General features: G+C 38.7%; 1 protein-coding gene and 1 non-coding gene across 6 annotated transcripts; one reads left to right on the top strand and one right to left on the bottom strand.

The window, feature by feature from the left end:
• Window positions 1-219: 219 nt before the first annotated feature.
• Window positions 220-21,541, bottom strand: LOC117215383 (glutathione S-transferase 1-like). Of its 5 annotated transcripts, XM_033461761.1 has the most exons (7): window positions 21,511-21,541; window positions 20,270-20,348; window positions 10,069-10,210; window positions 9,855-9,913; window positions 9,301-9,442; window positions 859-976; window positions 220-600 (listed from the first exon to the last, which is right to left on the bottom strand). In XM_033461761.1, exons 3-7 carry the CDS (start codon window positions 10,201-10,203, stop codon window positions 359-361), a joined length of 696 nt encoding a protein of 231 aa, XP_033317652.1. In that variant the 5' UTR covers window positions 10,204-10,210; window positions 20,270-20,348; window positions 21,511-21,541; the 3' UTR covers window positions 220-358. The 5 variants fall into 5 exon arrangements, with proteins under 5 accessions (XP_033317652.1, XP_033317654.1, XP_033317651.1 ...); XM_033461763.1 differs by lacking the exons at window positions 20,270-20,348; window positions 21,511-21,541 and adding an exon at window positions 21,432-21,455; XM_033461760.1 differs by lacking the exon at window positions 21,511-21,541 and having other exon boundaries at window positions 20,275-20,354.
• Window positions 15,817-15,924, top strand: LOC117215394. Its single transcript, XR_004489088.1, has one exon. It is a non-coding gene; the product is annotated as a U6atac minor spliceosomal RNA (small nuclear RNA).
• Window positions 21,542-21,671: the final 130 nt, after the last annotated feature.

Below are 21,671 nucleotides of genomic sequence, written 5' to 3'. Positions count from 1 at the left end.
CATATCGAATCGATTGTACTATACATATAGCTCAAGTAGAATACTTTTTAACTTGTGACGCATGTGGTCAATTATATACATACAAATCATGAATTAAACTTTGTATCTATATAAAGAAATATATATAAATGTCGTTAGAGTATATATTACGTATGTGTATGTAAATACGTCATAGTTTTAGTTGGGTTGAAACTAATATTTAAAAAAATACCACATATGTCAATATCAGTAAAAACATTTAATTTATTAGAGAACGTAGTAATATACGTATATTAACATTTAATTTTAAAAATGTGTTAGCATTTCATATATGTAGAACCGTTATAAAATAATTGCATTTTATAACTTATATGTTAAGCTATTTATTGCTTTTGCGAATTGGATAAATCGGATGATCCAGATCAGACAAATCAGGTGGATTCTTCTCGTAGTAACTAATTTCTCGCATACCTTCTGCAGCGATTTCCCATAATTCTGGATGTTTCTGTTTATAATTATTATACCATTTTTCTATGTAAGGCCACGAATTTAATTTGAAATCGATCGCTTCTAGACACATAGTTGCAGTAACTAAGGGGAAATCGGCGATGGTCAGCGTATCTGTTAAGTAAATGTAATAATTAAACTATTGTACTTTAATAATACGAGCGATATCAAGTGAAAAATATAGAATTATCTGTTTTTGTAAACTATATCGGTATTATTAAAGAATATTTAGGTTATTTTCACATTAAAAAAAATAAATCTTATAAGTGAACTAAATTTTTGTGTAACTTAATAATCTAATTAAGTTTTTATAACTGTTACAATACCTGTACGGTTTATAGAAAGTATTCATATTAAAATCATGATACTTACTGCCCGCAACGTATTCTGTATGTTCACGTTGTAAATATGTATTAAAAACATCTAGTGCCATTGTCATTTTCTTCAGATTCAGAGATGTTCTTTTACAATCAAAGAATATAGGAACCAACTATACAAAAATATTTTAATACAAAGTAAAAATTTGTTCAAACATGTTGCAAAATAATTGCATACAATATATCATGAAACTATAATACTTGAGCATTTATCATAGGAAACTTTTATCACAATGACTAACTGTATATTCTATTTGTTCCATATGAACCATAGAAAAAAGTGAGGTAAGTAATGTAAACAATTTAAATGTTTTCATATGCATTAATATCTATATCTTGTGTATAATATAAATATGTATTTATGCGCTTACAAATGAGTACGGAAAGTAGAATTCATTATTTCATTGGCAATAAACTAAATACCATATGTATCATTTAAAAGCATTGTAATAAAACTTGTTGAGAAAAGTTAAGCTGGCATGATCGTTAGTTACTACAAGCCAACATGGTACGACTTCTAACGACGCTCTTTTGTCTTAGAAATCGACCACGTGTTAATAGACTAAGTGTATCATGCGTGTTAAAACGTGTTGTACGAGGCGGAGAAATATAGAAGGAAAAGTCGAATCTGTGTGAATCGATTAATTATCAACCCCAAACCTACATCAATTAACAAAAAATGGTTATTTAACTATTTACTTTATATAATTAAATCGTCGTTATTAAAGTTGAAAAATGCAGTAGATGATATCACTAATTGCAAGTGCTAGATATGGGTAATCGATAATAATCAGTAATTAATGGTAATGGTTGTAGTTTCGACCAATTGCGGGGAGACGTAATCGCGAGGAGAGACGTCAACGGGGGTCGTAAATCCCCGTTACGACTGTAGCAGTCGACACCACGAATTGATCGATCCCCTGATTTCCGTTGAGATAATAAGGGGTGATTGAGTTTGTATAACCCTGTGATTCACAGAGTTATAAATTATATATGTCCAACACTTAGACTACACTGATGCCGAAATAAATAGTTAACAACTTGTCGCACGACGATGCGATAGATATGTGCGCTAGAGCAGGGCTCTTATACTGGAAATTAGTGTATTAATGGACTTAGCACTATGATGTATTTAGGAGAGAAGGTGTATGTTCGACCACACCGAGAACCGACAAAGATTTGCGGGAAGTATGCGACTCTCGCGCTATGTGTAGACTGCCGCGTTAGGCGTTAGTTTTTAGACTGACTGTCGCTCTTTTTTTAATACGGAAGAAAAGTGCGGTGTGGGTGTGCCCCTGTGCCTAAAGAACGCGGATTCGTTGTTCCCAATTTCGTTAGGAAAAGTGAGGGTAACGAACCGAGGTGTCGATTGGTCATGACCTGCATTACTGCTCGAAGGGATGAGTAGGGAGTCTTCTACCATCGTGGTGGATAGATGACTGTGTGCGTGAGAAAAACCTAGCTTGTTTTATTACAGGGCTATTCGAATTTTCCTCATGGGTGCATACCCGCTTTCTCCGTGTTTTAAGTGCGACTAATAAACCCAAGGACCTCTCTAAAAAACCAGATGTGCGTCGAAAATACTTTTAGGCTTAAGAAATTCTTCAGGACAAACGGATTGACGACACATGGCGAAACAATACAGGAAAGTGAAAGTTATGGTGGGCCCTTAGGTTTATTGAGGGTCGAAGTGACGTTACGCAGGTCGGTTGTTGTCCGGTCGCGCGGGCTGGCGTGCAGATGTTTTAGGCGGCGTAACATCCTCCCCCCGTTGAGAGGGCACCGATCAAATTCTGGCTGTGGAGTCAGGTGTGTCGTTGGTGACCTCCTTCGTTCCGTGTGGACGTTCGGCCTCGTCTGGATCTGGGTGGATGGGTAAGGGGACCAGTCTTTTGACACCGCGGTCCAGGATGCTTGTTGCCGTCTGCACGGTAGCGGTCCGGATGATTCCGTCGGCTCCTGGATGGACCTTGATTACGCGGCCCAAAGGCCACTGCATAGAGGGTACGTTATCCTCCCTGAGGATTACTACGGTGTCTTCACGAATGTTATGTTTGCCCTTGTCCCATTTGTTGCGGCGGGTTAGCTCATTTAGGTATTCTCGATGCCATCTGCTTCAGCAGTGCTGCTTAATCTGGTGAATGCGCTGCCAACTGGATAGCCGGCCTGATGGAACTGTCCTGAAATCACGCTCCCGTAAACTGGTTAGTGTGTCACCGATCAGAAAATGTCCGGGAGTGAGGACAGGTGGATCTTGCGGATCGGATGAGATGGGAGTCAGTGGGCGTGAATTGAGAATGGCTTCAATTTCGATCACAAGGGTGTTGAGGTGCTCAAAGCTCAGAAGCTCCGTGCCGACCACGCGGATGAGATGGCGTTTGAACGCTTTAACCGCGACTTCCCATAAGCCGCCAAAATGTGGTGAGTTCGGAGGATTAAAACGCCATTGTATTTGTCGGTCGGCGAGAAAATTCTGTACCCTATCCTGGTGGTCGTCGGACTGCAATAAGGTCCGGAGTTCTTGCAGCTCCCGGTTAGCCCCGACGAAATTGGTGCCGTTGTCGGTGAGGATCGTTGCGCAGTATCCTCGCCGCGAGATGAAACGGCGTAGCGCGGCCAAGAAGGCGTCGGTGGTTAGGTCGCTGACTAACTCTATGTGGACCGCCTTTGTCGCCAGACAAACGAATATGGCGGCGTACGTCTTGATTTTACGTCGGTTGCGGTCCCTCCTCTCCTTGATGTAGAATGGGCCGCAGTAGTCGATTCCGACGTTCGTGATCGGCCGCGATTCGGTAATACGCGCCTCTGGCAAATCACCCATCAAGTATTCCACTGGTGGAGGGTTGGCTCTGCAGCAGCGGACGCACCTTCTGAGAGTGCGCCATACCTGGCTACGGCCGTCGATCGGCCAATAGCGCAGTCTCACCGCGTATAGTGTAGCCTGTGTCCCCGTGTGGTGATTGTTCCGGTGCTCTTGCTCTATAATTAGCTCTGTCACCGGGGATTTCGGCAGGATGATCGGGTGTTTTTGGCTGAAGGGTATGGCGGAGTTGGTTAGTCGTCCTCCTACCCGGAGTATCCCATCTTCGTCGAGGAAGGGGTTTAATGGCTGTAGTTTCCCTCCAACGTCCTCGCTTCGATTTTTCTGGAGGGTCCGAATTTCAGGCGCGAAATGACTGGATTGTATTATTGTTATTAGTTTGTTGTGCGCTGCAGTTAATTCGTCTGTGGTGAGATGGGCAGATCGGTGCTGCCTATGTCTCCATCGAAGACACCAGGCGACGATTCTTATTAGTCTTGGCCAAGACGAGTAACGATGGAGGAGTGTGTTGTCGTTAATATTCGTCTTCAGACAGATCGTCTTCCTTTGCTCCGGGAGGTCGACTACCGGTGTCGGGCTCCAGACCGGCCAATAGTTCTCGCTTTGCAGGGGCCACCTTGGCCCGTTTTTCCAAATGGACGGACATAGGAATTCCTTGGGCGTCTGGCCTCGGGAGATGAGATCAGCTGGATTATGGTCGGTAGGCACATGACGCCAGTCGGAGATATTGGTCTTGGCCTGTATCTCAGCGACTCGATTCGCCACAAATGTTTTCAAGGTGTGCGGCCAAGACCTGATCCAATGGAGCACGATGGTGGAGTCAGTCCAGTATACTATCCGCGATATCTTGGTCGTCAGGGCCTGTCGTATTGACGAAATCAAGGACGTCAAAATAAGTGCCCCGCTTAATTCGAGACGTGGTATGGAGAGCGATTTGAGCGGCGCTACCTTCGATCGCGCCGTGAGGAGTCGAGTCCAAATATTGTTCTTTCGGTCCGTCGTCCGCACGTAGACGCATGCCCCATATGCCCTTTCGCTAGCGTCACAGAATCAATTTTCGTTGCGGATTCTATGATGGTCTTCCAAGGGAACCTTACCGCATTTAACAACGGCAATTGTGTGTGGTATTTGATCCATTCTGTGTGTACGTCTGTCGGAAGGGATTCGTCCCAATCTACCTTCAATGTCCAGACTTGTTGCAAAATCATTTTTGCTCGAACGATTACCGGCGCGAGCAATCCTAGTGGATCATAGATTTGTGCGATGACTGAACTGATTGATCGCTTTGTGACTCGGGAAGTGTCACTGATCGTCTTGACCGAATATAGTATGGAATCGTCGGCTGAATCCCAAAAGACGCCGAGTGTTTTTAACGTGGATGACTCACCGAGATGTAATTTCTGGTTGGTGTCTTCTTCAGGTAGCCCTCGTAGCAGATCCCGATCGTTTGATGCCCATTTGCGGATATTTAGACCGGCTAGCTTAAGTAATTTCGTGAGATCATTCCTGACTGATAAGGCTTCGTCCTTCGTATCGGCTCCGGTCAACGCATCGTCGACATAGAAGTCTCGCCGCAGGATCTGCGCTGCTCTCGGAAATCAAGGTCCCTCGTCTTCTGCCAACTGTTTGAGACATCGGATGGCCAGATACGGGGCTGCGGATAGACCGAACGTTACGGTGTTGAGTCGGTATGTTTCGATCTCTCCGTTGTCGGCACGCCACAGAATCTTTTGATAAGGACGATCTTCTGGACGTAGGATGAATTGACGGTACATTTTCTCGATGTCGCCGGTAAGGACATATTGAAATGACCGGAATCTCAATAGGATGTTTCTCAGGTCTTCTTGTAATTTCGGGTCCGTATGAAGGGCGTCGTTTAGAGACACTCCCGTGGTACTTGATGCTGAGCCGTCGAACACAACCCGGAGCTTGGTGGTGTCGCTCGATTCCTTGATCACGCCGTGATGTGGTAAATAATATCCGTAGCCGGTGGCGTGATCCGTGTTGATCTTCGTCATTGACCCAAGTCTAAATATTCTTGGATCACAGCACTATACGCGGTTTCATATTGTTTGTCGCGTTGGAATCGACGATGAAGAGAGGCGAGCCTGCTCATTGCAGCGGCCTTCGATGACCCTAGTGAGGAAAGCTTTTCGTTGAATGATAATGCAACGATGTATCTGCCTTCCTTGGTTCGTCGGACATGGTTTCGGAAATGTTCTTCACATAGTCGTTCAGATTCCGAAAGATGAGTAGTGGCCGGTCCCTCGTCGATCTCCCAAAACCGTGCGAGGTCCTCTTGCAGAGCCGTTGTGGTTGCGTGGAACGTATTTATCGCGGTTTGGGACGTTGGACTCCCCCCGATTATCCAGCCGAACCGTGTTTTTTGTAGACGCAGTTCAGGTTCGCCTGGTTGCGCCAGATTGACCTGCCCGATGCACAGCGACGCAAATGTTGATCCGGTGCTAAGCAAGACATCGATCGGGGCTGGGCAATGGAATTGTGGATCGGCTAATTGGATATTTCTGGGTAATCCCAAACTCGAGGGGTCGATGGGCTCATTTGGTATGAAGGTCGATATGGCCGGGATAACAAGAAATCTCAATGTTTTCTTATACTTGCCGGTTGGGATTTGGACGAGGAAGTTGGGGCGGTGTTCTTGATCCGTGCTGAGCGTGACTCATACGAGGCATGCTCTTTCGTATCTCTTGGAGCCGAAGATGTATGTTTCCGTGAAGTATCGGATGTACGCCTCGACTTGTGGGACGACCGCGACTTCGATGATTCAGATGGTGATTGTCCAGCGGAGGCTCGCTTGTGTGATGAACGACTGCTCGGCGACCAACCGCTTGCCGACCGACCGCTCGACGATCGGCCGCTCGACGATCGGCCGCTCGACGACCGTGAGTCTACCTGGGTTTGTTCGCGGTGTAGATATGTATGGTGTCGGTGACCGCAGATACGACACGAACCCGATGTACACTGTGTCGGCGAATGTCCTCTGCCTAGGCAATTTATACACAACGATGCCTTCCTCACGATCTGAAAACGTTTTGTCGCTGATTTGGCCTTGAAGATTTTACAGTGCCTGAGCTCGTGAGGTCCGTTGCAGGTCGGACACACCAACGTCCTGCTGGTTGTAGCAAAGGTTCGTCCATGCGGTATGGTTGTTCGCTGACCGTGGTGTTTGTGGGTTGACCCTTTTGATTCCTTCGCTTTAGAGAGGAGTTGAGTCCCGTTCGCCCGTGTTTTGAGAAAGTCTATCAGATGTTGATAGGATGGCACCTGTTGGCGGGGCAGTGTGCGTTGCCATTTACGCAGGCTGGACGAGGGCAATTTCGACGCGAGCAATTCGATAATCGCTATATTTGATGTGACGGGCTGTTTTAGGTTTTCGAGCGCCTTTAGATTTACGCTGATGGTTTTCAACAAATCCTCTAGGGCTTCTGGAGTTTCCTTTTTGATTTCCGGATAGTTGCGCATCAAATTCCAATGGTGCATGCAGATTTGGAGGGGGCAATTGAACTTGTCCTTCAGTGTGTCAAGCGCGATGGGATAGTTGGCCTCTGTGAGTTCTAATGACTGGATACTCTGTGCGGCCCGTCCAGTTATAGATGAGCGTAGATGCTGGAACTTTTGGACATTCGTCAAACTTTCGTTACGGTCCACTATGGATGAGAACGTGTCGTAGAAATAGGTCCAGTTCTCGAGGGCACCGTCGAATTGGGGCACGCGGACCTCTGGAACGGTGGTCGGCTCTGGTTTCCGGCATGTCTCGCCTGTTTTTGTAGTCGACGGGGTTGTTGCTGATATTTGTTCAAAGAGACCTAGGAACCGCACGTCAAGCTCCCGATGCTCTTGCGATAACGAATCTACACGCGCATCTTCCCCCTCATCTAACACATCTAACTCGTATTGAACCTCGAGTATCCTCTTCCAAAGTTCATCGAACGAGCTGCGGCAAGATGTTAGGAAGATTCTGTTTGCCTTCCCAGACGCTTCGTATTCATCGAGTTCGCGCTTTATGGTTGCAAGTCGACCGGCTAGGGCGCCTCGTCTCCGCCGTAACGTGCTGATTGGTTCAGCTTGGGCCATATTTGATTTTAATAATATGAACGATCTTACCTTGATCAAATGGACGTTGATCTGGGATTCGGTGATAATCGTTACGATGCGGCGTGGGCTCGTGTAGATGCTGAGCGACGGAGGTGCTTCTCTCCGATTGCGGTTCCCTTGATCAGTTGACTAAGTAGTTGGAACTTGGATTTCACGCGACACTGTATAGTCACTGGTCAGTGCACTTTTTGGCGACACGAAATCCGGCTCGAAGGACCATGTAGTTTCGACCAATTGCGGGGAGACGTAATCGCGAGGAGAGACGTCAACGGGGGTCGTAAATCCCCGTTACGACTGTAGCAGTCGACACCACGAATTGATCGATCCCCTGATTTCCGTTGAGATAATAAGGGGTGATTGAGTTTGTATAACCCTGTGATTCACAGAGTTATAAATTATATATGTCCAACACTTAGACTACACTGATGCCGAAATAAATAGTTAACAACTTGTCGCACGACGATGCGATAGATATGTGCGCTAGAGCAGGGCTCTTATACTGGAAATTAGTGTATTAATGGACTTAGCACTATGATGTATTTAGGAGAGAAGGTGTATGTTCGACCACACCGAGAACCGACAAAGATTTGCGGGAAGTATGCGACTCTCGCGCTATGTGTAGACTGCCGCGTTAGGCGTTAGTTTTTAGACTGACTGTCGCTCTTTTTTTAATACGGAAGAAAAGTGCGGTGTGGGTGTGCCCCTGTGCCTAAAGAACGCGGATTCGTTGTTCCCAATTTCGTTAGGAAAAGCGAGGGTAACGAACCGAGGTGTCGATTGGTCATGACCTGCATTACTGCTCGAAGGGATGAGTAGGGAGTCTCCTACCATCGTGGTGGATAGATGACTGTGTGCGTGAGAAAAACCTAGCTTGTTTTATTACAGGGCTATTCGGATTTTCCTCATGGGTGCATACCCGCTTTTTCCGTGTTTTAAGTGCGACTAATAAACCCAAGGACCTCTCTAAAAAACCAGATGTGCGTCGAAAATACTTTTAGGCTTAAGAAATTCTTCAGGACAAACGGATTGACGACACATGGCGAAACAATACAGGAAAGTGAAAGTTATGGTGGGCCCTTAGGTTTATTGAGGGTCGAAGTGACGTTACGCAGGTCGGTTGTTGTCCGGTCGCGCGGGCTGGCGTGCAGATGTTTTAGGCGGCGTAACAATGGTAGTACAATCAGTCTTGTGAAGTATTTGGAAGTAGACATATGTGAAATTATTTGGCTTCGTTTAATTGGTCAATATTGATAATGCTTTAGTATCCAAAATTAATGCACAATTATGAAGATTGCAAACATTACTTGTAAGAAGATATGATTTATTTGTGCATTTTTCTCTTTTAAAGATCAGATGTAGTTCATGACGTACAATTAGGTTTATAATATTTTCGAAATTCTATTTTTTAAATGTTTAATTTTTTTAAAGCTCATTGATAACAGCATATTAGAATTTTTAACGTTATATGTGTACATTAAGTTGTGTTTATTATTTACTCACCACATAGTCACAAATACTACGGTAATACATAGCCAAATTAAAGCACAATCGATGATTAACTCTTGCACGACTCTCTGGATCCTTCGGGTATAGTTTTCCTACTGTGTCATATTTGTCGCCAAGATATTGTAGAATAGCATTACTAGCATACACGTGTATTAAAACAGAAAGAAATTTTCTTATTATTTTAATATTATCGTGTCCTCAGTCTTAATATAGTTTATGCGATATAATTATTAGATTATGGATTCAACATTTTGTTTAATTATCGAATGTGTTCTTCCAATCCATTGCATTTAAGATAAAACATAATTTTTATTACTATGTTCGTATCGACATAATATTTATATATAATTTGTAAGATTGTAATTTAATTTAATTTAATTTATGAATTAATGCATTGCTTTAATGTCGTTTTAATATTTAGTAATCAGTGGGTATAATATTATTTTCATAAAAAATTTCATAAAAACTACCCTTTTATAGTAAATCCATCAATGTTTTTCTCTTTACTAAAGTAGACGGAATAATTTATGTTTTAAGTAAATTTGTACCTTTCTCCCATTATAAGATCGTCGTCGACTAACACAGGTATTTCTTTTTGTGGATTTAACTATAAAAATGATTACATGTATGTAGTATAAAATAGATATATTATTAATGTTGAAAATAAGTATCAAATTTAAAAAGTTTATTACATATAATAAAAATATTTATTAAGTAGCCTTAATTATATTAAATAGTAGTGTGTCATTAATAGAAGCATACTTGTGCATATTCGTTTGTCATGTGATCTCCTTTGCCAAAGTCCATTTCGATTAATTCATATTGAATATTTAAAGCTTTTAATGCTTGGCGACAGGCAAGAGATGGTGGTCCATCGGAAACGCTATACAGTTTCATTATTGACCTGAAACGAAAGATATTTGCTTTACAATAAATATATAGGCAAATGTTTTGTATAATAATTTATTTTTATGTTAATGATATAGTTATTCATACTTGTGGTACTTCTTTCATACATATTTTAGTAGTTACATATAAATATAGAGATAATTATTGTAAAAAGAGTTGGTACAATATTACCGACTTCAATGATCTTGAAATATGTTATTAAGCTCAACGTTATAAATAACTTTTTTCTATACATACATGTATACATGTATGAATCGCCATTCAGTTATAGTTTCCAAGGAATTTGTTTTACAGTCAACGATTCTTGTAATTTTATACGTAATTTTATTATTATGTATTTATGTTTTGCCACTTTTGCATTTTCGTGAATGAATAATATTAAAATAATATAAAATTAGATCACAATATCAATAAATAACGCGGAATAACTAACATTTATTGAAACTCTTATTAAAGAGTGACTATATGGTACATATATTTTCCTAACATTTCTATAATTATATATATTTTTTATATTGGATGTTCCATATTGATGTATCATATCCATTATCTGCAATTCCTTTGATTATATTTATATGCAAAAATAAAAAATGTAAATAATAAGAAACACTGTAAGTTTCACAGAAATAATACTCACTGGAAGAAGACGTACAGTTTGCAGGATCTGAGAATATAAACTGGCGTAGTGTTCAGGATATATCTCGAATCATACTAACATTTCATGAAACAGGTTACTTGAATTACCTTTCACTTTAACTGTTGCTCAAGGTTTTAATATTGACCTTTAATAAAAAAATTATTCTACGTATAGTAAAGAGTTATCTCGTTGACCATGGATTCGTTTGAACCCAAGAACATTGTTAATAGCGTTCATTAATCTCATTATTCGTTAAACTTATTATTCGTAAAACATATTATTCGTTAATCTTATTATTCGTTAAACTTATTATTCGTTAAACTCAATATTCATTATACTTTGTAAAAGTCTTGTATATACGCGTAAATATAATCTCTGTTTTGTAAAACGATGGCTAATTCGAACGAAGAATCGTTACGTTCCCTAAATCCTAATGATAACCCGACATATATATACGCAACGAGCGTAATCATATTGTCTACAATTGTTGTTGGAGTAAAAAGTACGTTATGATCTGTTACCTCAGCGTTATAATTAATTTAATCACCTCTATTAATTAATTAATTTAATCTCCTAAACGAAATAGGGGATCGATCAGTTTCGTGGCGTCGATTGTATATCGTAACGGGAATTTACGACTCCCTTTGACGCGCTCCTTTACATCGCGTCTCTCCGCAGACGGTCAATAAAACAGTATTCATGTTTGTATAAAGTAGCATTAAATTTAATATATGTACATATGCTGATTTAAGCAGCGCCGAGCACGGATAGTACTTGGGTGGGTAACCGCCTGGGAATTCCGCGTGGCGTTGGCGAGACGCGCTGGGTCCGCCGCGCCCCTCGGTGGGGTTCGGGCTAGGGCGCTGACGGCTCAGCGCCTCGGGGCCGCCAAGCAGTCTGGTAGGGGAACCGGACTGCCTGGCACAGCGGCTCCGGCGACGAGGTGCGGTGTGACATGGCCACATACCACTCCATTAGGCGAGGTATTGTGCGGGGGGGGGGGGCGGTGTGTCGCCCTCACCGGTTCCCGGGCCTCTCTCGATTGCAACCGGATAATTATAATTTTTGCCTAGCGTATTGTACTCATCCGATGTTAATTGATACACGTAAAAATTAGCGATATTTTACAATTTTGTTCATATTTTCAATATAATATTAAATTATGCGTATCAAAATCATTTATACTACTATTATTACATACTGTAACTACATATTATTTTTATATTAATTAGTATGTAAATTGTAAATTGTAAAATATAGATAGATACATTTCGTTGCAATATAAAAACTAGCGTGGAACTGAATAGGTTCTTGTCTATGCCTGTGTGGAAGTGTAGTACCGCAATCATGATATAAACAGTTCTCGATACTCGTATACCGGTGTTCAGGGAAAATCGTCCGAAAATTGAGTCCTGAATAGTTGTGAAATATCAACATGCAAGATACGAAGGTTCACTTTCTGCGCATGCGTAACATGCTATGAGTGTCTCAGACAGAGATAGAGACACTCTATTCAACTCTGTTTGTCTCGCAAAAAACCCGGATTTTCTTGATCTTCCATAGTGACGTTTTTAACTAACGACTAACGACTGGATCATTCAATTCTATAAACGGTCTTCCCTACCGAGTGTCGAGACTTATTTACATGATCATCATATTGCAATTTGTTCTCTGACAACAGATGATCCAATTATATGGCTCAATTGTTTGGTGTCCAAATGCTTCCGATAGATGTCGGCATTGAGAATAGTATTCCGCGGCTATATTTTTCACACATAGTTGCAAGTGAACCGTACGTACATGTGTTTTTTGACTCCTGTCATATGCTGTCAAAAGAAAAAATATACGTGATTGTCTTACAGGATACAGAATTTTATTACATGGGAATAACAAGCAGATCATTTGGAAACTTATTTGCTTCTTTAAAACATTTGAAATCCGCGAGGAAAATACCACAAATGTCCCTTACGCAAACCAGGATGTCTGAATAAAGTCGCACGAGAAAAGCATGACAGGTTGCTAATGGAAAGAGAAATGCGCTTAAGAGAAGAAGACGTTTCGAAAGATTAGAAAAGAGAAATGAGTGAACGAATGTTATTAATACACAGGACACATTACTACCAAACAACTATGTGGCAGCGATAGAATCAGAGATCGTGTCTCACTATGATGAGACAGCACACGAAATGGAGATTAGTGCAGCACGAAAAAGAGATAGAAACGATAGAAAGCAATTGGGTGTACAGTCAGAAATATTCGCAAGAAGGAAATATAAAGTACAAAGCAAGATTACTCGCAGTAGGACGCAACTAGAAATCGGAATAAATTACGGCGAATCATTCGCTCCTGTCAAACGATTGGACACAGCAAGGACTATGCTGGCTCTAACACCGATTAATCGAATGAAAATCAAGCAATCTAACGTCAAATCGTCATACTTATACAGAAATATAAAGGACATGGCATATATGGAACAACCACTAGGATTTATAACCGACGGTAACAAAGTATGGGAGCTAAAAAAACGCACATATGGATTGCCTTAATCTGGATACCATGGGATACTATATAACACAATTTGAAGGAGAATCGTGTGCATATAAATTAAGGGACAGAAGCAACCGATCGTTGTAATATACGTAGCTGACTTTTTATAGCAACAAATGATAAGATAGTTGAAGAACTCGCATCAAAATTGAGATAACACTTTGAGTTAAGGGAAGAAAATAATTCCTTAAATATAAAAATTATAAAAAATAAGGATGTGATATAATTATCGGAAATATTATACAAAGAACAAATTTTAAGGAAATACCGCCTAGAAAAATTTGCGATCCAGTAAAATAGCCAGTAAGAAAATTTAAATGCATTTAAAAGAAGATTTAGATGCATATAAGGTTCGCCGAAACCGGTGTCACGTAAAGTGAAAAATGAAATCGAAGGTGAAAATAAAAAAAGAGAGAATTTATTTGCTAACATCTTGTTTACACTAATGACAGTTTACTTCCGAACTCCAGCCGTGACTTTCAAAGACTGGAGCTCTTACAACTCGGTCGCATCCCTACACAAGTGGTTATCTTATGAAGTAGGGAGGACCCCCGGGTGTTGGGTCCGGGCCCTGGACTCCCTCTTCCGGGTGCACTCCCTCGCCGTCCTGTGGGTGTCCGTCATTAGCCTATCGGTTTTGAAGCGTGCCGGTCGTGACACCGGATAAGACCGAATACCAACAGTTACCGAGACCACTGATTAGTGGTAGTAGATTTACTGCATTGGCAACTAAATGATTGCGGATTTCGTCAATACCACTTAATGACAAAATCCGCAATGACTTAGTTGCTAACCCAACATATAGCTATCGGAACGAGACCTGATATTTTTTACACGGCAAGTAAACTGTCACAATATAATCGGAACTCGAAAGCAATACATTTGACCGCTGTGAAAGGGGTATGTAGATACCTGAATTGTAATTGAAAATCAGTAGACGCCAGTTGTATGGAAAACAAAAATTAAATTTGTAGAAAGAAAGAGAGAAAAAAAAGATCAGACAAGATCAAGTCGTGCTTTATTCGTTTTACAATTGAATATGTTTGCAGAACAGCAATGAATATTTCAGTATCAGCATTTTATAATCAATTTAAAGATGTCTAATATAAAAATTGAAATGTAATATATCGTAATAGTAAAATAATTAAGAAATATGATAAATACAGGCATGTATGTATGAGTAACGTTTTATATGTAAATTAATTTTTAAGAAATGAACAGGTGCTATATTTTAACTTTTCAGTTTCGACAAAAAAGATAATTCCTTTAACAAATTTTGTAGAAATTCAAATCAGAAAATAAAATAAAGTATACAACTTTCTATTAACTTTCGAAATCATTTTAAAAACAATTACAAATAACATATGAGTTGTACGAATGAAAATACTTACATCAGAATCATTATCCACGCTAAACCCTTATTTATTTAGTATCAATTCAAATTTTTCTTATAGAAAAGAAATGTAACGTGAAAGTATTTAATGCAAAGAGTTTAATTAAGAATTTTCATGCTATTGACCATTCATTTGCGGACACGTTCGAACGTCCCTTGTGATAGGCTCTTCTTATTATTTTATTTACATCATTCTTAACAATATGAGTAAAACTAACATAGAAAAAATTAGTTATTGGTATACTACCTGTAGCAGACTGCAGAACTAAAAAGATGGCAGGAAATAGTGTGAAATTAAAAATTTTGGCGGGTTTAAAAAAATGTGTTTTTTAAAAAGAAAAAATATACTTTAAGGTGCTATAACAATTATTTAAATAAACTTTTTGACGAACCTTTAGGGCACTCAGGATCCTCTCCTCGCCTCTCAACATTACTCTTACTACAAGAAATGTAATAGCAGCAAAAATATATTAAGAGCTTTATAATAGATTTAATAATAATAGTTTTAGCTAAGGGAATTATTTACCTTTGCCCATTGTATTTTGAGCTATGAAAAAAGTACATCTGCTTCAAGAGGCTAATTAGAATACTTCCTATGATATACATTGCCACATTAAGAATCAAATACTTTCCAATCAGCTAGAACCTCGGCGAGACAGCCAGCTACTCTCGTTAAAGAACTGAAAACGATGCGTCGCGAGTTCGAATCCTCGGCAGCGAACCTTCCCAAAAAGGAACGGAAAAACCAAATTTTCTCTTACAACATTACAAACAGGCAAGCGGCCATGCCCCTCCCTTGCTTGTGCTGTGAATGTACTTTCTGGGAGTAACTTGGTTTAATTAAACGTGCTTGGTGTTTAAGCACACAGGGGCCCGACGATCAACTCGCACACACTGGCCTACTGTCGGCCCGCCCGTGGAGGTTTTAGCCGGTAAGAATCCGGCACTACCTTCTGCCCACCTGCGTAGGATGGTAAGGTGTCTATGAAGATTTCCTCCACGTAAAAAAAAAAAGAAACTTTTTTTGTAGTATGAAAGGAGAGACGTTTAACACTCCCGTAAATAAGGGTGGTACACATATATAAATGGTAAGGCACTGTCGCCTTTCGGCGGCACTTAGCAAATCTTTTTGGAAGGACCGCGGAGGGCTTCCGCTATTCTTCCGGAAAACGCAGGTGCTAATAATTTTTCCTTTTGAGCATTGGATTTCGAACAATATATTAGATGCGAATCTAGATGTTTGATTCATTGACATCATGTAATCAAAAACGAAATAGATAAAAAAATTTGATATACAACAGAATTACTGAGTAAACTTACACTATTAATTACCAAATTCCAGACTTGAACAACATAATCATAGGTAAAACTTGGATACATACTGGTAGTTAGAAAGTGGCGCCTAGCGACATTCTGCATCAACTTCAGTAAACATATTTCTTTGAATGATGAAATTAAAAATGTCATACGAGTAGCGACAATACCGTAAACAGTTTAAAATGTAATTAGACATTATGTTACCTACAAGCTTGTAAAAACTTTCTATTTGTAAATTGATTCGTTAATTATTTTGTTTTATTTTATTTATATTATCATATATTACTTTATTTCTTTTTATTATATTTCATGCCCTTTATTTCATTTATTTATTTTATTTCATCAACCTAATTTTCGTATGCTCTAAGAAAGCATAAAATAGTCAATGCTGTTATTGTCATTAAATATAAGAAACTATAATCTGTGAGTACACTAATTTTAAAGATTGGATTCGTTATTTACTTTAAAAACAATTTTTTTGTATTCGTTAAATATATATAAAAGCAAAAAAACTGCCCTGGTATACGAGTAGGATAAACTTCCGAATTTATTTATCTCATAAGCGATGTATCTTCTGAAGAAATTGTATTTTTTTCATTTTTGACTTATTTTCACATGTTGTATAACTTCCTGTCGATTATTTACACCCGTCCAATCCGGAATTAACAATATTCAAGTATATATATTTGATACATTTTCAAATTTGATTTTATCGAAAACGAAGATTCTATATTTTCTTCTCATGTTTTCATAAGGAATGACCTCATCTGCATATCGATGTTATTCAGCCGGGTTTACATTTTTACGGGACTTAGAGTTTTTATGAAAATTCATACTTTTGTAAATGTAATTAAGAAAATTGAACTTAAGCAGAGATTTACTTCACCCTCTAAACATCGTAACAACTATTTTATTTCAGATATTTTATTGACAAGATGATTCTAATAAAATAATCGAAAGGGACTAAAACTCGATCCTAGCTGAAGTTAACACTAGAACTACCACACCAGTGAAATTGACTGGTTTTACAATTTTATTTTAGAATTTCTACTTCATGTTATATTTTTTTTCCGCAATGATGTAATGACTTTCGCAACGATAACTAAAAGAATAATATAGTGGATTTTATTTCGTTTTTATATAATCAAACTCAAAATAATTTCGTATCGAGGCTACTTATACCAATACCAGTCAAAATGACCGGTACTTGTCAAAGCGTAAAAGGATCCTGCAATCTGTTTATCGAACTCCAATTAACCAGTTTCCTCGTTTTCTACAACTTCCCACACGTTTTTCAAATTTTTACCGCGTATCATTCGATATGATGATTGTTGGGTAGATGATACATTTACACTCTACATATGAATGCGTGTGTAAGCGTTAGGGGGCGTTCAGGTCTTAGTTGAGACAAGAGACTGTTGCCAGATATTAGAAGAATCTGAAAGAGTCGGTTGAGAACAAGCGTGCGTGCAAGGAGATTGTCGAGGTCTTCAAAGTGTAAGATATATGTATAGCTGCTGTGTGTGAAACAAAGTAAACTATTTGTATTGCCGAACGATTTTTCAAATGAAATAGAATTTTAAGATTTCAATTTCTTATTAAGCTTTTATGTTAATACGAAGATGCCATTTTATTTTTTGGAAAAGACTCTCTCGAATATTATTCTAGTTGATTTCAAAGATATCCTATTACCTTTTGGATCATTTCGTTATGGAATGCTGCAATTTTATCTTTTCTTCCATTCTTAAATATTGGCAAATGGAGGATCACACTCTTTGTTTTTTGGTTTTTGAGGCAACTATCACTAATCGCAATAAATCAAATTTGCCGATCAAGAGAAATAAGAAATATCGTCGTACGATGAAATCGAATGTCCAGAAAACATTCCACGCACAAACACTCAACACACTGCCATTGTGATGTGCAAAGTTGTATTAGGTTGTCCGAAAAGTGTCTTTCTTTTGCAGACACGTCTTTTACAACGACGCATGAAACCTAATCTGTCGAACGTTGTGATCTTTATTTTGCTGGAAACAAAATGGATCATACGTAATTCGATAAAATAATATAAAACGGAAAATGCTGTGCATCCATTATTTCCTTATAAAACGAAAGGAACTTTTCGGACGACCTACTACCCTAATGGGACCATACAATGTTCAAGTTGATGCAATTGTGGTTCCAAAGAATTACACAGAATTTTCACATAGCGGTTTTATGTCACCGTAACAGCATAGCTTGTCCTCAAAGAAGAGGCAACGATACCAAACAATGCTGCTCCATATCATACGGTAATTTTCTGGGTGTGAAAACCTGAACTTCGTGAAGATTTTCAGGAAAATTTTATTTATTAACACAACCAGATAATACAAAATGAGTCTGGTCTGACATAAGCAGAAAGTTCAGCGCACTATTTACAGTCAAAATTTCAAGTAATTCTTGAGAAAAATTTAGTTGACTTCAAAATTCTACGAAGACTTCGACTTGAAAATAAAGCGCTTGCGTGTCTCCTGGTTGAACAGCGTTGATCTTGTTGCTATTCTCACACTTTCAATGTCCACCTGTAGAACAAATTTTTTCATATATTCTTGCTTCTGTAACTTTTCTTGCTTTTGTAACTATCCCTTACTTTACTTTACTCTATGAGTTAATGCTAGGAAACTGAATGTACGTGTCAAGTCACGTGTATGCTTGTAAATACAAAGAAGGAAACACAATTATTTATAAGCGTATTCTACATTATTACAAAATAACAAACACAAGTCCATCAAATAAACATAAGTTCTAAAACTATACCTATATTTATGTATTATTCTACGTACATATACTCTCAATTGCAATTATACGTATAATTTATAAATATGTTTCATATATGTATAATACTTGTTTGTATATTCGCTGGTGTAAAAAATTTAAAATAGGATGAAAATTAGAAATAAAAAATTGAGTTTTCGGCTTTGTTTTTTTAGTTATTGAATAGAACGATACATGGGCAGCAGCTTATCTCGTACAAGTCATAGAGAAGAAGATTATGACATTTGAAGACGTAAACCATCCTGCGTGACGTTTTGTAAGAAAAATCGTAGATTAAACATTATACCTGCTTACTCATTAATTTTCGAATGAATGAATTTTCGAATAGAGAGGATTAATATTTCCTCTAATTCTTTGCCTTAATAAATAATTAATAAATAATAGCAAATGTAAACAATATTTATACAAATTTCATACACACACCACGATCGTCTTTTCTGCAGATGTTCATAAAAAAATCATATGGAAATGTCCAGACTGTTCACAAAAAAGTCGGAACGAAAATAGCAATCGTTTTATATTACAATAAATATTCAATATAGCTTATAGACGATATGGCATATCGGCGTAACATACATCCACTTAATTCGGAACCTGCGCTCGCGAGAACATTGAAAATGGCAACAGTGTACATGTATACTCACTATGCAAAGTATAATATAAGTATAGTGTATACTAATCCAGATCATCACTTTTACAGTGTTACGATACAATAGAATGATAGGGAGCACGTTCATATATTTATAGCAAAAGACATTATCAAAAAGTTAACCTTGTTGCTCTAGCTGAAAGCTACAAGAAATCTATTTATAGCTCTTTTGTTTCTATACCTTGTAATCCAAAACATAATTTATATTCAAGGGCACAATAATATGGATCTCTCCTTATTTTAAATTTTTTGTTTCACTAAATTCTATTTTCTTCGCAACAGCGGTCTCCAGGTCACAGATATACAAAAGTAAAGATGTAGAGTTTTTCTTGAAGTAATTACTTCAACAATATTAGTACCTAGATACCTTGTCTCGGCGATATCTGACATTGGATCATGTTACACCACTTGATCCTGACGAACCGTTGTCACACGTTCAAAAGCATTAAAAAAAAAACATAAGTAGACAAAACATTCTACATGCCACAGCCATCGAAACAATAACCAGATAATAACAGAATAGCCGTGTCTGATAGACACCCGGCGACAACCTAACCCCTCCAGAGAGACTAAACCTTAGTATAAGAACGTTCCCAAATTAGCACTCAATACCTATTTTGTTATAACTATCTGAACCGTTACTCTGTTGGATTCGTACAATAAATTTTACTATCATATCTGAAGTTCGAATTTTTACCTTACTTGTGAAACGTTCGAACTACGACGCGAGGAGATCACCGGTGATCTGTCAATTTCGTGATTTCTTGTGTCTCCTATGTGACAAAATTGGCGACCCCTGCCAGGATCCATTCAACGCATCAAGAGGAAACTGTTAATTGATGTAGGTTTGGGATTGATAATTAATCGATTCACACAGATTCGATTTTTCTCTATATTCTCTATATATACACTGATGGATACATTTGAAAAGGCTTTCAAGATCTAACACATAAAAACTACCTCCTTCCACCCTCAATCTAACGGATCCCTTGAACGAACACATGCTGTAGTAAATGATCTTATTCGAACTTGTACGACCGACCGACAAAACGATTACGACGAAAATTTAAAACTAATATGTATGTGATATAATATTTCAGTACACGAAACGACCGGACATAACCCATTTGAACTAACATTTGGACGACAAGCTAACATGCCATCCTTGATATCACCCAACCCCAGCCTAACTAAAGAACAATTATTTAACCTCTGGAAAAATCGACATAACCAAACCATAACCAAAGCAAATCACCGAATCAAACAAAAAGCGATATCAGAGAGATCAGATACAAAAAGTTATTAAAACACAAACGATATTCCAAGTAAAAGATAAAGTATGGGTACATAACGATCACAAAACCAACAAACTATACCACGAATGGCTAGGACCAGCAGAAATCCTTTCATCCAATCATCTATCTTAGATATATTCTATCTTATATTCTATCTTATATTCCAACGGTCAAACTCAAAGAATCCACGGCAACAGACTAAAACCTTACTTCTCAGGAAGAAGACCATAACATTGATAATTCTGTGAAGGGATCATTCAAGTTAGACGACCCACCAGAGCCATATGCTTCATCGAGGTAAAGCGAAGCTAAGAAGGGGGAATGCCACACGCTCAGAAACGGTAATAGGGTAGACGAAACATCCTGCATACCACAACCATCGAAACAATAACCAGATAGTAACAGAATAGCCGCGACGATAACCCTTCCAAAGAAACCAAACCTTAGTATAAGAACCCTCCCAAATCAGCAGTCAACACCTTTTTATTATAACACTCTGAACCGTCATTCTGCTGGATTCGTACAATAAATTTTACTATCATATCTAAAGTCCAAATTTTTTACCTTACTTGTGAAACGTTCGAACTACAACGCGAGGAGATCACCGGTGATCTGTTAATTTCGTGATTTCTTGTGTCTCCCACGTGACACCGTCGAGCTTCTCGATGTGTCAGAGGAATAGCACTCCTCTTCGTAATGGTGACGAGTACACGACGAGTATGCAATTATGTAAAGGATCTTTTTTACAATTATCGAATGTTTCTTGAATTCGATAAATGGAAACACGATATAACGATTTTGAAT

Source organism: Bombus bifarius, unplaced genomic scaffold (assembly GCF_011952205.1).
Source record: "Bombus bifarius isolate JDL3187 unplaced genomic scaffold, Bbif_JDL3187 scf7180000009565, whole genome shotgun sequence".
NCBI classification, from domain to species: domain Eukaryota; kingdom Metazoa; phylum Arthropoda; class Insecta; order Hymenoptera; family Apidae; genus Bombus; species Bombus bifarius.
This window is presented reverse-complemented; position numbering and strand designations above follow the sequence as displayed.